Genomic DNA, 15,645 nt, shown 5'->3' with positions numbered 1-15,645 from the left:
TCTTATCAGTGTTATCTTCTTTTCCTTTCTGAATGCATTCTTTCAGCAATGTGTTGAATAACCAGTATTTTTTCCATGATGTAAACTGTCATGAAAAATTTTGCAACTTGAAATGACCATCAATGTTGAAATAAATGCATTATTCTTTCAACTAGCCCCAGGAAAGGATTATTCACCTTCATCAATGTTATTAAAAATGCTGAAATGCCAAGCATCTGATCTTCAAATCACAGTTATGTTAGTTAAGTCAAGTTTAATATTTTATGATTTAATCCCAAAGAAAATCCTTTAAGGTACATTATATCCACATGTCAATCTCACAATGGACAGCAAAAGAAATATGAAGACTGCTTGAAGACAACTCTGATGCAGTTGAGACTAAACAGGAGCAATTTGTTTTTAATAATTACAGAAAGGTGGCATAAACTGCATTGAGAAAGCACATCTAACCGAGATCCATTCATTAGAACATGACAAACAGAAGGAATGGGTCATTTGACCCCTCTAACACTGAACAAAATCAAGGCCAATTTTCTACCGTAACACCATTTTCTTGGCCTATCCCCATATCCGTTCATTCTTATAATATCCAGAAATTAATCGCTGTAATGAATGCAGTAAATGGCTCAACCTCTACATGTTTCTGGGGTACAGAATTGCAAAGATTCACCATCCTCTGAGTGGAGAAATTTCTAATTTCAGTCCGAAATCTCAGGAAAAATCCAGGCATAGTGGTTGGTGCAGCTCCCTGCATTTCTCTTGAAAGGTTTTATGAAGTGAAGATCATTTCTAGATGCTTAGAATCTACACTGCAATTCCAGGAACAACTGTTTGGCCACTGAGAGGAGGCGATTGAGGAAGACCCCATGGCAAAGAGCACAGAGACACCTCTGTAGTTACCACAGTTGGATCTGTCTCCTTTCTTGAAGATAGTCACAATTACCTCATCTCTGTTGTGGATTTACGACTGAAGCTGCTCACTGTTGAGTTTAAGAACCTCATCAAGGCTAAAATCTGAAGCTAATGCCTTGCTTTTTAGTTGGCATATAGCCTTTCACCTTGTCGGTCAGGGGTAACAGCAAAGTTAGACCGAATCAGCTGCTATGGCATGGAGTCCCATATAGTGATCAAAGTGGAGAAGCAGCATTTGGGATGACACTGAGAATCTCCAGTCCTTGCATTGGGTGCACAGAAGCTCAGCATAAAAGGTGAAGGGAATGCGTCACCTTACAACCTATCCATTTGCCTGCTCCATTAGGCATCTCTTGTCCCCTCAGTGGAAAAGTCCACATTTCCCACATCAGTCTCTGATATCAGTTACCTCCAAAAGGCAGTGAAAGCAAGGCATCCTTTATCCTGAGGTATATTGAAGAAGAAATAGTGGTCATGGGTGTGAAAGAATATTTGACATCATGCTGATATAATGCGAATCTTATAAACAAATGGAATTATTTGTCCAGTACTATGAATGTCAATGTATGAATGTACTGTATAAAATATTTATAAGTTTTAATGTATATTTTTAGAAAAAAATTACAGAAACTGGTTTTGAAATAATGTTAAAAAACTGACTTTTTAAAAAATAAATCCCAGCTCACTAGCAGATCTGTAGAAATATAGGGGAAAAAGCATACTACTATTAAATAGATGCCATAATAGTTTACATATTAAAATAATAAAGAGACTCTTCTGGTAAAAAAAACTGAATAAGGTCCATTAACCGAGAAAAACATTTATTAGTTGATCTGCTTGCTTTAATATTCAAACATATTGTTAAAGAGGCAATAAATATGAACATATATTCAAAACATTGAGCGTTAACCAAAATTATAAATCTTCTGAAATACACATAATAGTAATTGACATAAGTCTTGTGAAAATAATAGTTAAGAACTTGAAATCAGCGACATGGCAACAACAACCTTTTGTTGTCTACTACATACTGGCCTCCTGGGTAGGATGAACATGAACATATTGATGAACATGAATTCAGGGGTTGGGGTAGCTTGAGTCAGAATTAGTGTACCCCTTGCTTCACATTTGGATTCACTTTTGTTCTTGGTATAGGTGAGTGGTTTAACCTTTGAAATGGGGAACATGGCATTAATATTTACTGTTGATACAAAAGTGACATAGTTCTCAAAAAGCTTTACTCCACACACGCCTAGAGTAAATTGTATACTCTACCCATAAGATTAATCTATTTATGTCTTCCTGAACTTTCTTTACCACCTTGTCTGGCAAGCCCTCCAGAAATGTAGAAGGATTTGTACAAATGAAGAGAATTATTTCAAGTTTTTGCATCCAAGTTCTCATGGGAAAAAGACATATTAAAGAATTTTTAATTTATAAAAACACAGTATTTGAACAAATGCACGATGATTAACTTTTATGGACTAAACCTGTGACAGCTGTTAAAGTTCTGTATTTGTTCACAGTATATACTGGATATGAATGCTGAAGATACAGTGCATATACAGTATATATCAGGATATTTTTATTAAAACCCTAGATAAATGAGTTTTCAAGAAAACTGCAGACTCGAATACAAGGCCCCAACTGCAATGTTTTTGTCCAGAGCTATCAGTCCTTAGTGCCCTCCCACCTTCTTACTATAAACTAGCCTGATGGCCTTTTTACAGCGTGTATTATGATTTCTAAATGTCTTTAATACTCGGAAACATTTAACATGCTTTGCAAACATTTAAATAACTTAAAAACAATAATTTAAAGTACTTTCAATTTAGGATTGCAGGACATATTTAAAACATACAATAAGATTTGGGCGTATAGTATTGCTTCCAAAGTCACAAACATTTTAAAATTCTTCCTTCCAATATTGTGCACACACATAAAATAAACCGCAAAGATGCCAGTGGAATCTCCTTGAAAATAATTCCCTCGCAGTGCACCCCTGCGACAGTGAGCCGCAGGTTTATGCGGCGCCCGGGGGCTGCACAGGGCCGGACGCCTCTCGCCGCCCCGCCTCGGGGAGGCTTCACTTCTTCGCCCACAAAATGCCGGAGGAAGCCAGCGGGTCAGGCAGGCAGCGCCTGTGGAGGGAAAGGAACAGTCGACGTATCGGGCTGAGACCTTGCCTCAGGGTCCAAAGGAAGAGTCTCGGCCCGAAGCGTCGGCTGTTCCTTTCCCGCCGCAGGCGCTGCCGGACCCGTTGGGCTCCTCCGGCATTTTCCGTGCGTTGCTCCACACTGGCACCTCTCTCGTGTCCTCACTTCCTCGCCGCCGGCGTCCTCAAAGAGCCCGCCCCGACTTCAACATCCAAGTGGGCGTGTTTGTGGGTGACGGGAGGCGGCTGAAAGTTGACAGAAACAAACGGCGCGCAATTCGCAGGTGGAAACGGCGGCGGGGTGGCTGCCGTTCGGCGGCGGCCACGGTGCGGAGCGGCGCCCCACTGAAGCCGGGGAGCGGCCGTCAGCCCGGTGAGTTCGAGCTGGTGAGGGCGATGGGAAGGAACCCGCCCAGGCCTCCCCCTAGCTACGCATTGAGTCAAGGGGCTGCGGCCGTTCACTTCAGACCTGTGGGAAGGCCTAGATCGGGAAACGACCGCCGCTCCCGCTCGCCGGCTGCTGCCGACAGGGGGGAAGGCTCGTGCCCGGGACTGTCCGCGCCCCCGCGCTCAGCCCCGGCTGCGCCGCGCGCATGACGTCACGCAGGCGGAGGCGTTGACAAGCAAATGCAGTCTGACCTGAGGGCCCCTCGCCTGCAACAACTTGCACAGTGACAGGCAGCAACCATGGAGAGCTCCAGGAGGGGTGCCTCGTCTATTCAACGCTTATTCTTAATTATCAATAAAGGTTTATTTTCAGACTGTGCTTATGTGTGCAATAACACATGCACGTCCAAAGTATGTCATGCAGTGACATAAGATTTGTAATGTATGACTCTGCTTTCCCCCTTCAACAGAGTAAAACCCAGTTTAATGATCTATAAATTTCGCAAATTAACTGCTTTTTTCAAATTTGGGTTAAATTCAACTGTAACTTGTTGCTTGTTCTGATCCTTGGAGGCTCAACTGATGTTGTTGAAGTAGCACCAATCTCTGGAAGGTATAACTTCCTGATTACATTAGAGTCATACAGCACAGAAAAAGGACTGTCAGCCCCTCTGGTCCATGCTGGTCCAAGCTAGTCCCATTTGCCCACACTTGGCCCACAGCCCTCCCTCCTCCCCTCTCCCTCTCCCTCCTCTTCCCCTTCCCTCCCTCCCTCCCTCCCTCCCTCCCTCCTCTTCCCCTTCCCTCCCTCCCTCCCTCCCTCCCTCCCTCCCTCCTCTTCCCCTTCCCTCCCTCCCTCCCTCCTGCTCCCCTTCCCTCCCTCCCTCCTCCCCCTTCCCTCCCTCCCTCCTCCCCCTTCCCTCCCTCCTCCCCCTTCCCTCCCTCCTCCCCCCTTCCCTCCCTCCTCCCCCTTCCCTCCCTCCTCCTCTCCTTCCCTCCCTCCTCCTCCTCCTCCTCCCCTGCCCTCCATCCTCCTCCCCTCCGCCTCCTCCCTTCCCTCCCTCCTCCTCCTTCCCCTTCCCTCCCTCCCTCCTCCTCCCCTTACCCCTCCCACCCTCCTCCCCTTACCCCTCCCTCCTCCTCCCCTCCTCCCTCCCTCCTCCTCCCCTCCTCCCTCCCTCCCTCCTCCTCCTCCCTTCCCTCCCTCCCTCCTCCTCCTCCCTTCCCTCCCTCCCTCCTCCTCCTCCCCCTCCTCCCCTTCCCTCCCTCCCTCCTCCTCCTCCCCCTTCTCTCTTCCTCCTCCTCCTCCTCCTCCTCCCTTTCCCTCCCCCCTCCTCCCACTTCTCGGCCCCCTTCCCTCCTCCTCCCCCTTCCCTCCTTCCTCCTCCTCCTGCACCCCTTCCCTCCCTCCTCCTCCTTCCCCTTCCCTCCTCCCTCCTCCACCTCTTCCCCTTCCCTCCTCCCTCCTCCACCTCTTCCCCTTCCCTCCTCCCTCCTCCACCTCTTCCCCTTCCGTCCCTCCTCCCCCTCCCCTTCCATCCCTCCCTCCTCGTCCTCCCTCTTCCCTCCCTCCCTCCTCGTCCTCCCTCTTCCCTCCCTCCCTCCTCCTCCCCTCCCTCCCTCCTTCCTCCTCTCCCTCCCTCCTTCCTCCTCTCCCTCCCTCCTTCCTCCTCCCCTTCCTTCCCTCCCTCCTCCTCCTCATCCTCCTCCTTTCCTCCCCACTTCCCCCCTCCACTCCCCCCCCTCTTCCCCCCTCTCCCAATTCATGTACCTGTCCTACTGTCCTTTAAAAGTCACTGTGGTAATGCTCAGCCACCTACCCCAGGAGCCCAACCTCTTTCCCCCTCCCCCCCCAAACACAGCACCCTCCTCCTTGTAAAAATAAAGTTGCTTCTCAATTTCCCATCAAGTCTGTCCTCTCCCATCTTGCATTGTAACAAAATAAGAAAACAAAATTTTGAATGTTCCTGTGGGATTTTGATCCACTGTCCTTTCACCCATTGCCATCCTAGATCTTAACTATCCTTTGTGTTAATGAAACGACCCCCATTTATCAGTTTTTGCCAGAATATTTTATATTTGATTGACCAGAACAAAAAGGATTAATCAGACAGGGTGGTGCCAGACAACTGTGGTCATTTCTTGGAGTTTGCTAGTCCACTACAACTGCATGTTATTTTTATTCCAATGCTACAATATTTATAACCTTCTAGATTAGGAAGAATTAAATCACAAAGTGTTTGGCCCATATCCCTCCAAACCCACTCCATCCATGTACCTATTCAAATGTCTTCTAGGTGCTGCAATTGTACCCAAAACCACCACCTCCTCTGGCAGCCCGTTCCACACACCCACCACCACCGTCCCTGCAAAAAAGTTGCTACTTCCCCCCCCCCCCCAAAGTCCCTCTCTAAATTTTTCCCCTCCCACCCTAAACCCATGCACTCTAGTCTCAGACTTCCCTACCTTGGGAAAACTCCAGTGCCTTTCTCTCAACCCACTCTGTCACTTCCAAATTTGATATTTTTATTTAAATTCTTATACTCATATCCATGTAGCTCTGTGGTCTTGTCCCTCCCCTTCTTTGCAACTTCCTCCCAAACTGCAACTGCCAAGCATTCTGCCTTGGCACCTCTCCTTCTTTGACCATCCCTCACCCCCAGGACAAACTCTTTCACTAAGCTTTTGGTTACCCCTCTTAGCTCATTGACTGCTTTTGGCTGATTAACCTGTTGTGAAGTGCACTGGGATTTTTGCCTTTATTCAAACCAGAGAATGGATTGCTGTTAGTAAGTGACCCCTTTTATGCATCCTGTTCTAGAATTATTTGAGGCAGTTAGGGATTTCTGACTTTAATGGAAGGTCTGTCATTGTTCCTCTAAATCTTGGCAGGGGGTAGGTCTGTACCTGAGTTGCTCCCAGGTCATGTGAATGCACAGTACAGGAGATTTGCGTTCCTCTGTTCCTGGATTGGAGAAACATACTACAGATGCATTCTTCCCGAATCAGAAAAAGCAGGAAAATCAACCTAGCAAGTTCACATCTGTGCTTTTGTATCAAGGTAGCATGTAAAATATTTAAAGGAGGTAATTACAGAGGCAAAATAAAATGTTGTTTGGATTAATTTCTATTGCTGTTTGTGGAAATCTTCATGATTTTCTCATTGGTTATCTTCTAATCAATTTCCCCACCCTTGATCCATACAAACAACAGATAATTCTGATTTGGAAGCTTTTTGTTTTAAACTTATTGACCAAGTGTGATAACACAAATGCAGGGTGCTTTCCTTTATTTCCTACTGAACCAAGAGCTAAATTCATAATAATAGGTATAAACTTTATAGTATTGCTGCTAATCGATTTATAATTCCATGCCTTTCCTCTGTCATGTTTAATCAGATGCAATGGCCACTACAATCAGTAAATACAGAACAAGAGCAAGAGCAAGAACAAGCACACTTCAATGTTTGTCTAAGTCACGTATTGACCGAAGGCGCACACGGATGGATTCAGTTTCTCAGATGTGCGACACAGATGAGGAAGCGGAGTCTTCCTGTGAAGAGAGTGAGGATGAAGAGTCAAGGAGTAGTACCTCTGAAGATGAGCCGAACCCAGCAAGCAAAACAACAGATAGTTCAGATGAGAAAGAGGAGTCTTCATGTGAAGAGAATGAAGATGAAGAGTCGAAGAGTGGTACTGCAAAGGGTGATGATGATCAAAACCCAGCCAAGAAAACCACAGATAGTTCAGATGAAGAACAGGTTATTCAGAAGAAGCGTTTCCGTTTGAGTAATCTATTCACTGAAAGTGAGGACAGTTCAGATAGTGAGATTTGTAGCAAGCCAATGAGGAAGATAAAAGGCAATTCGCACTGTATTTTTGTACAGGATGAAGAAAGCAATGATGAGGAAAGATCATCGGACATTAATTGTGTAAAAATTGAAGCGACCCCTCAGCTAGAGAAAGAACTAACAATTGCTCGAAAGAGGAAACGGCATTTGCAGCTTAAACGTTTATCACAGAAGAAAAAGTCCCAAAGCACCACTAGTAGTAGCTTTGAGTTAATTGAGGTTAGTTTCCTTCAATAATTAGTTATTCAATTAATCACTTTTTTTATTCCTCCTCATTGCCAAATATTTCATTCTTCCACACCAATTTCAGGCCAAGCCGGATTGTTCACAACATCGAAGTTCTGTTCAACCTCAGGCTTTCCTTCAGACCTAGTGACCCGGATTCAATTCTGGCCACTGTCTGTAAGGAGATTGTACGTTCTCCCCGTGACTGCATGGGTTTCCTCCGGGTGCTCTGGTTTCCTCCCACATTCCAAAGACATACAGATTAGGAAGTTGTGGGCATGCTATGTTGGTGCTGGAAGCATGGCAACACTTGCGGGCTGCCCCCAGAATATTCCATGCAAAAAAGATGCATTTCACTGTGTGTTTCGATGTACATGTGACTAATAAAGATATCTTATAATATCTTCTCTACATAAAACCAAACGCTTTCACCTCCATAGCTTTGTCATCTCAGCCATACCTCATTCCTCTCACCTTTAGATATAACTGCTACAAAATATTTCTTGTTGCCCTTCACCATATTCTGTTGTATGTATCTTATTGTGAAATACCTTGCACTCGCACATCAACCTTGCTGCCCTATTTTGACTTCCAGTGCCCGAGTATAAAATACATATTCTCATTGCTAATCTCTCCATTTTATCCTCTCCATTCTATCCAGACAATCTACTGTAACTTAATTTGGTTCTCTGATCAATCTTGCTTTGGTCCAGCCTTTCCTTAACCAGTAGGAATGGAACCTTCTTCATTCTGATTTCTACTCTTTAGAATTCCCTCCTTTAATCCTTGTATGTCTTCTTCTCTAAAAGCACATTTCTTCAGCCAAGTTCTTGATCATCTCTCTTAATTACTTCTCCTTTGGCTCAGTCTCGACTTGCCAGAGATAGTCTTTGGAATATACATCACATTAAAGGTGTTATGTAAAGGCTGGTTTGTGGTGTTACAGGAAAAACAAGATCAAATAGTTCAAGTGTTGCATTTTTCTTCATTTCACCTCACTGAATCCAAAGTAATTGTATACAGTTTTCCCAAACTAATCCAATATATAGCATTTCCACTATAGTGAAATTTCCATGATTTTTAACTTGTGCTTTATGAGAAAAGGTTATCAGCCAGCCATAAAGAAATGTATTAAAGATGTAATGTATTTTATAACACTTCAGAAAAAATCCCTGAGATACTTTGCACTTGTAAGTACAAGTTCACAAGTATTTAATATAATAAATAAATGTAAATAAATTGGACGATGGATTTTATTAGCTATTTTGTCCAGAGTGCAGTTAGGGTTCAGATATATTGTCCTTGATTTTCTACAGAAAGAGATTGCCATCTTGGCTCTACTAAATACATGAGGGTTGGATTGTTCTGGATTCAGCCCGCTGGGGGTACTTGCCTCCCGTGGTGCCCACCTGCCCACACTGAAGTGTTCCAGATATGGACAGTTGGTCACATTGCCCTGACAGGTCAAATCTAAAGTGGGCTGCGAGTGGTGACAGGGCCTCAGGTGGTGTAAACTGAAGCCCTGACCCAGAATCCAGATGGCCTTTTGACAGCATTCCTTCAAACTGTTTTTAAATGTATCTGATAGTCATTACCAATAGTATTAAATAAAAATAAAAAAATATTTAAGATGATTAACAAAGAAGCATATTTAATTAAAACACTTTAAAATCTAAAAATTAATTTAAAACATTAACTTAAACTAAAATAACTAACCTTTCTACTTGGGTTACATGGCTCCTTTGTTGCAGTTGCAGGTTGCAGTTCTTAAATCAGCCATCCCTGGCATAAAGCTGAGGAGCCAGATGAAGGATGGACCCAGCACCTCCATCCATTACATCTGTGCTCCTCCCCTGGACTCAGTGTTATTATAAGTTCCCGGTGTAGAGTTGTAATGGCATTTTTTCTTATCATGTTCTTTCTGGAAAAGAAGGCCTCACACTACTTCGGGCTGGGGTACATTTCCCCACTACATGTCCTCTCTGTCTGTCTGCAGCTTGTTAGTGACCAGCAAGATACCATAATTCAAGTCAGTATTCAATTTACTGTGAGCCACAACAATACTATCCAATTCACCTTCATCCAGAAAGGTAACTGTAGTGGGTTCTCAGAGATCAAGACTACTCTTCAGTCCTGACGAGGGATTATCACTGAGCTGGATGTAACATCGACTAACAGGTTGTGTTCTGCTTCCTTTGGCATCAGATGGGTATTATTGCATACTTTTACAACATGGTATGACCTGCTCTTAGTCCCATTTTGTATAATGCCAAATTAATTAGGTAGAATGACGAAGCAGCATTCCTTGTATAGGAATATAATATGTTACATTATCTTGTCAAGCTTTTGGCTTTCAAGATGTGACATTAATCTGTATCTGCTTACCAGAAATCAGATGAAGAGTCTGAGACATCATCTCTCTCCCAAGTGCAAAATAGTTCAGGAACAGAGTGGGAAGATGACAGTTTAAAAGACTTCATTGTATCTGATGAAAAAGATCTGCAAATAACAACATCAGACCATATTGAATTATCAAAATCTCTCCTGGCAAAACATCTTCCAAACTGTAAGTAGTAATAGGCTTTTATATTGAAATTGCACTTCCTAATCTAGTATAATTGGGAAGCAATTATTATACTAAAAATAACCACTGTGCAGACTTTGTATGTTTTCCCTGTGACCACATGGGTTTCCCCCAGTGGTCTGGTTTCCTTCCACTTCCCAGAGATGTGCAGGCTTATAAGTTAACTGACCACTGTAAATTGCTCCCAGTGTGTAGATGAGTGGTAAAAAAAATTGGGGGGGTGGGGGTGGGGTTGATCGAAATATGGGGAGAATAGGTTACAGGGAAAATAAGTGCGGAATGGGATTGCTCTGTGAGCCAGCATTGACTTGGTGAGCTGGAATGGTCTCCTTCTGTAACTAATGACTGCTTTAAATCCTATACACTATACATCTCATGACAAGTTGGCAATTGTGCCTGACTTATTATAATTTTGCGGTGAAAAGGGTTTGAGGCATTAAATATGTCTTGGGATACTGATATCGTGTAGTTCCCAAATGTCTGCAGCAAGGTCATCAGCTGACATGCCAGGAAAGAAGTGGCTTGACTCTGAGGATGTTAACATCTCCTATGGTCTACTCCTTTTGGAGAAGCCTGTGTGAGAGGCATGACATCAGGTGTATTTGTCAGCATCTCGTAGCTTTCACTGAGGCTGGAGGATACACTGTTACATGTAAGCAATGGTTTGGACCAAAGGTGAAAATGTTCTCAGGGCCACTGGAGATTTTTGTGAAAGGTCCACGAGAGCAGGGGTACCCTCTACCATAAGGGGATTGAGTCCTTCTCGCTTTCCTGTCTGCTATAACAGCTGTTGTTCTCAGTGTCATAATCGCCTTGCATTCCCTTTTCAAGTTAATGGTTATCCTTAACAAGTTGCTGAAGCTGCCGTTTTTCCAGATGACTCTGATCAGGTTAAACAACACATCACCTACTTTTTTTTTAGTTTGAGTGTTAGCGAAGTTTTGAAAAAATGTCCCAAATGGTCTCCTGACATTCATTAACTGGCAGCAATGAACATGAAATAGCATGCTATTGACATGAGTGCTTTGTGCACTTCAATACAAGTTGGTGTTAGTTGAAGTATAAAATACCAGACTTCTGTGTAGCCTCCGTAATTAGTGCAAACAAGTATTTTTAGTTGGAATCAGCTCTAGGCAGCCATTCCTATCAATGACGCTGGTTTCAACTCCTTCACCAAGTTGTTTTCTTGTGCAGAATACAGCCTCAGCTGACAAATTATTCTCATCCACTGAAGACATTTCATAGCACCCAAACTATTCATTGAAATTCACATCTCCATTATGTACATATGTAATTCTGTCTTGCTAAATTATATTTCTTCTGTTCATTCAGTCTTTATTTTTCGTTCTATTTTATCTTGACTTTAAGGTTGCCAATTAATAAATTAAAGGGGAGCATGCCTCCCCTTTAGACCGGAGAATGGGGCATGCATGAGCTCAATATGTACAAACTACGGATTGCCCCCTTTAGCTACACTGTTAGCTCTTGCTGTTAAAGCTCACAAATGATAACAATGACTGTTGACCAAGGAGGCGACATGGTGGTGTAGCGGTTAGTGTAACACTATTACAGAGCCAGCGACCCATGTTCAATTCCAGCCGCTGTCTGTAAGGAGTTTGTATGTTCTCACTGTGTCTGCGTGGGTTTTCTCCACGTGCTCCAGTTTCCTCCCACATTCCAAAGATATACAGGTTAGGAGTTGTGGGCTTGCTATGTTGGCGCTGGAAGAGTGGCGACACTTGCGGGCTGCCCCCAGCACATTCTCAGTAACGCAAAAGGATGCATTCCATTGTGTGTTTTGATGCACATGTGACTAATAAATAAATATCTAAATATCTATAAGTCTTCAGGACTTGATGACAAAAGGAATATTGGTATTGTGAGGAAAAAAATTGGTATCATCAGAATTGGAATCAAAAATTGGTAATGTCGGAAAAAATGGGTGCTGATGTGTTTTATGTATTTTTAATTTTTCTATTTAAATATAAACATAATTCAAGTGGAAGCAGTGTACAGTAATCAGGTTAGTTAAGAAAAATCTGATTGAACTCAATCTTTTCTTGGATATGAAGAAATGTTCCAAATGGAATGTTGCTGGCCACTGGGGATTTTCTGTTATACATGCATCTGGGCCTAAATTCGTCCTAATCCTGGGTACTGAGTAACTACATTTGCACAATTCTGGGACGCACAGATGAGAATCAGGTTCAGCCTGGTGCACTTTCAGTATGACAATTTTCCAGCACAAGTCCTGAGGAATTGTCTCAAGTTCTGTGAGGAATCCAACCTCAGAGCACAGTGGGTAATTCACTAGCAAGGAGCAGCCAGCAAGTGTGGAGCTTTTGTGTTTCCAGCTTTACAGAGAAATTCCATTTAGAGATGCTGGCATTTGCATCAAGATGAAGCCCAGGGTTTGAATGTTGCCAGTTAGTGTTCCATTCTCCTGGGCAGCTCCATCACAAATCTTATAATGTGACTCACCACTTTTAATTAGTTCCCTAGTCTTTGTAACCACACCACTAATGCACCAAATACCCTGCCCACTCTAACTGAAGCAAGGACCCAGCACCTCCCCCCTCCACCGAGCTCTTCTTCCATGCTTTTGCTGCATTTCCTGGACTCTGGAAACTTTATAGTGTGTACAGATTCCTACACAACATTCTCCTCAGTTCCGGATCTACCCCAGTGCTGCTTTACTCTTGTCTCCAAATCCAGATTCATGGTCTTCCATACTGTGCCTAGAGTATCTCTTTGCAATATTTGAATGTCTGCCACCATCATTACCCACAGGAACCCACACATGCCACACCTTTAATCAAACTCTAAACTTTAAGCTCTTAGCTAAATTCAATGGCATTTTGCAATACCACTCGAGCCTGTTCACAGGGATTCCAAAAGTCAGAGACTTCTCCAGTGTTGATACGCTAATGAATCTGATACACTTCTTGGCATAGTACTGTTCCTCCTAGTCTACATGAAATCTGTTAGCATTGAAGTGAAGATTAAGAAATAGGGAACTATATAAATGTATCTTTCTACTTCTATTTACAGTCCTCATCCGTGATCTCTACTCACACTTCCAAAGAGTTGTTAAAGCTTTGCTGATCAATGCATTTGATGCCAATTTCCTTAAATCCTTGTATGGTGAGTATAACTGTAATGAGAAGAGGGAGCTCCTCAATGGTTCAATGGATAAAAGAGTTGCTTCATATGGAACTATACAAACAAGGAACATACTCAATCCTTTTAATTTCAGTTATGCATTAAATGAGCTGATCATAGCTTTAGCAGATGGACTAATAATTTGGACACTGCTTTTAAGAATTACTATTAATCAGAGGAGTTAATATGCTGCCATTACCGATCCTGGCCTTTATGTGATTCCAAACCAGATAACTCCTGGCCGTCACCAGAAATGGTCAAACAGGTCAGGGCAATTAACAATATCTCTGTGTTCATGCTGAAAGAATGACCATCAGATAATGCCAGTGCCTGTTTACTGTAACCCAGAATTAGTCATCTAATGTAAGAGGCCAAAAGGAAAATTGGAGAAAAGATTGGAAAGAGAGTTGATGAGTAAGTCTATTGTTTGGATTATGTGAAGTGTTTTTTTTAATATTCTATTCTTACCATTTAAAAATAAACATTTTTTATTGTTTATTAAACTCCCAATACATTTCATCAACTTGTAGTTGAGGACCAAAGCTGTTATTTCCTCATTAAGGATTTTATTCTGCTGTTTCTTTACTGGGCCATGTGTAATTTTTAGTTGGACTGTTTTATATATTACATCAATTTAAAGTGATAAAACATTGATTTTTCTCACTATTAAAGATCTCTATCTCCATAAACATGACAATCACCTTGATCTTGACAGCATAACATTTCTTGTCTTTCAAAAATAAGCAGGTCTTTCATCCAGTTTAGGGAAAGATGACAGATTTCCTTCCTTTAAAGCATTGGGCCAAATTGTACTCATCCTTTTTTTTGAAGGATGTGTAATCTTTCTTATTCATTTTGCTCACATCTACTATTGCACTGAAGTTGACGGCTCAATTGACATGGAGTGTATTTGTTTGCTCTTTTAATGCAATGCTTCGGACAAAAAGAGCCAACAAATATATGGAATTAAAGTTGTATATTTTACTAACAAGTTGCATTCTAAGAAATTTGAATTCTGTGTAGTCCTGTATATAACTGGGTAGAAGGGAGGCATGTGCAAGGCATAGCTGACTCAACAAATGTATCCTTGCAACCCGTTGGTGATTTAATTAAATAGAAGATGTGATGAATAAATTATTAAAGATTTAACAGTGTCTTATGTTAATTGTTGGCAACATAAATTACATTGCTTGATTGATCTTGCATGTCCTGCTAATAATTCAATCCAAACAATTCCTTCAGACAAACAGTTACAAAGAATTCTAAAACAAAAATGGAATATGCTTAGAATACTTAGGGGATCAAGAGAGAAGTAAGAGTTAATGTTGCAAGTCACTAATAGCTGAATGTACTTATTTCCAGGACTTTGATCTAACTTGACATGTGCTGCCATCTTTTTACCATCACTGAGTCAAAGCCTGACATTCTTTCCCTGAACTATTGTCAGGGAGCTGTCAGCACGAGAACTACAAAGAGTTTGAGGAATGGCTCCCAAAATTATCTTATCAGAGGAACAAGGGAAGGGTGGTAAATGTGGTTTTATTATCATCCACATCCCAAGAATCATTCTTTAAAAAATATCTGCCTTGCCAATATGCAGCTTTGGTAAAGTTCTTACTGAACAGTCCCATCCCATTGGGGCATTGGGTTACTAAGTTATCGGGAGATGAAAGAGAAGAATCCAAATTCCTAATGACATGTTTACCAATGATCTGTGCCTCCCTTTTACAACCCCAGGCCAAATTACCTATGAAATGTGTGAAGATCAGACTTTTTGATTCAATATGGGATGTGGCAATTGCTGTCGAGACAAAAAAAAATTATTGTCCATTCCCAAGTACCCTCAGCTTGCTGAGCTATTTCAGAGGGTAGTTAGATGTGAACAATTTATGTGGATCACACATAGGACAGTTTAGATAAAGAAGCAGATTTTTTTCCCTTAAGGCATCAGGCCAAATCATACTTATCTTTAGTTGGCAATTCTGTAGAGAACTGCCAGAGATGTTACCCTCATGGATATACACAAGAGATTCTGCAGATGCTGGAATCGGTACAATACACAGAGGTGGAGGAACTCGGCAGATCAGGCAGCATCTATGGAGGGAAATAAACAGTCGATGTCTAGGGTCAAGACCCTTTATCAGGACTGGAAAGGAAGAGGGCAGAAGCCAGAATGTCGGGGGAGGGGGAGGAGCACAGGCTGGCAGGTGATAGGTGAGTCCAGGTGAGAGGGGTAAGGTAGGTGTTGGAGGGGGGAATGAAAGGGAGTGATGTGAGAAGCTGAGAGGTGATAAGTAGAAGAGGCAAAGGGCTGAAGAAGGAGGAATCTGGTAGGAGAGGGCAATAGACCATGGAATAAAGGGCCACAGG

The 15,645-nt window shown here is 42.5% G+C and overlaps 1 protein-coding gene across 1 annotated transcript in view; it reads left to right on the top strand.

Annotated features, from left to right (window-relative positions):
* Positions 1-2,148: 2,148 nt before the first annotated feature.
* ccdc82 (coiled-coil domain containing 82) overlaps positions 2,149-15,645 on the top strand; it is a 58,530-nt gene continuing 45,033 nt past the window's right edge. The window contains exons 1-4 of the mRNA XM_052026752.1: positions 2,149-3,440; positions 6,853-7,523; positions 9,918-10,095; positions 13,165-13,257. Of these exons, the coding sequence (XP_051882712.1) occupies positions 6,858-7,523; positions 9,918-10,095; positions 13,165-13,257 (937 nt within the window). The 5' untranslated portion in view covers positions 2,149-3,440; positions 6,853-6,857. The remainder of the gene's footprint in view (positions 3,441-6,852; positions 7,524-9,917; positions 10,096-13,164; positions 13,258-15,645) is intronic.

Source organism: Pristis pectinata, chromosome 11, assembly GCF_009764475.1.
Source record: "Pristis pectinata isolate sPriPec2 chromosome 11, sPriPec2.1.pri, whole genome shotgun sequence".
NCBI classification, from domain to species: Eukaryota; Metazoa; Chordata; class Chondrichthyes; order Rhinopristiformes; family Pristidae; genus Pristis; species Pristis pectinata.
The sequence above is the reverse complement of the archived record's forward strand: the minus strand, read 5'-3'. Positions and strand labels throughout refer to the sequence as shown.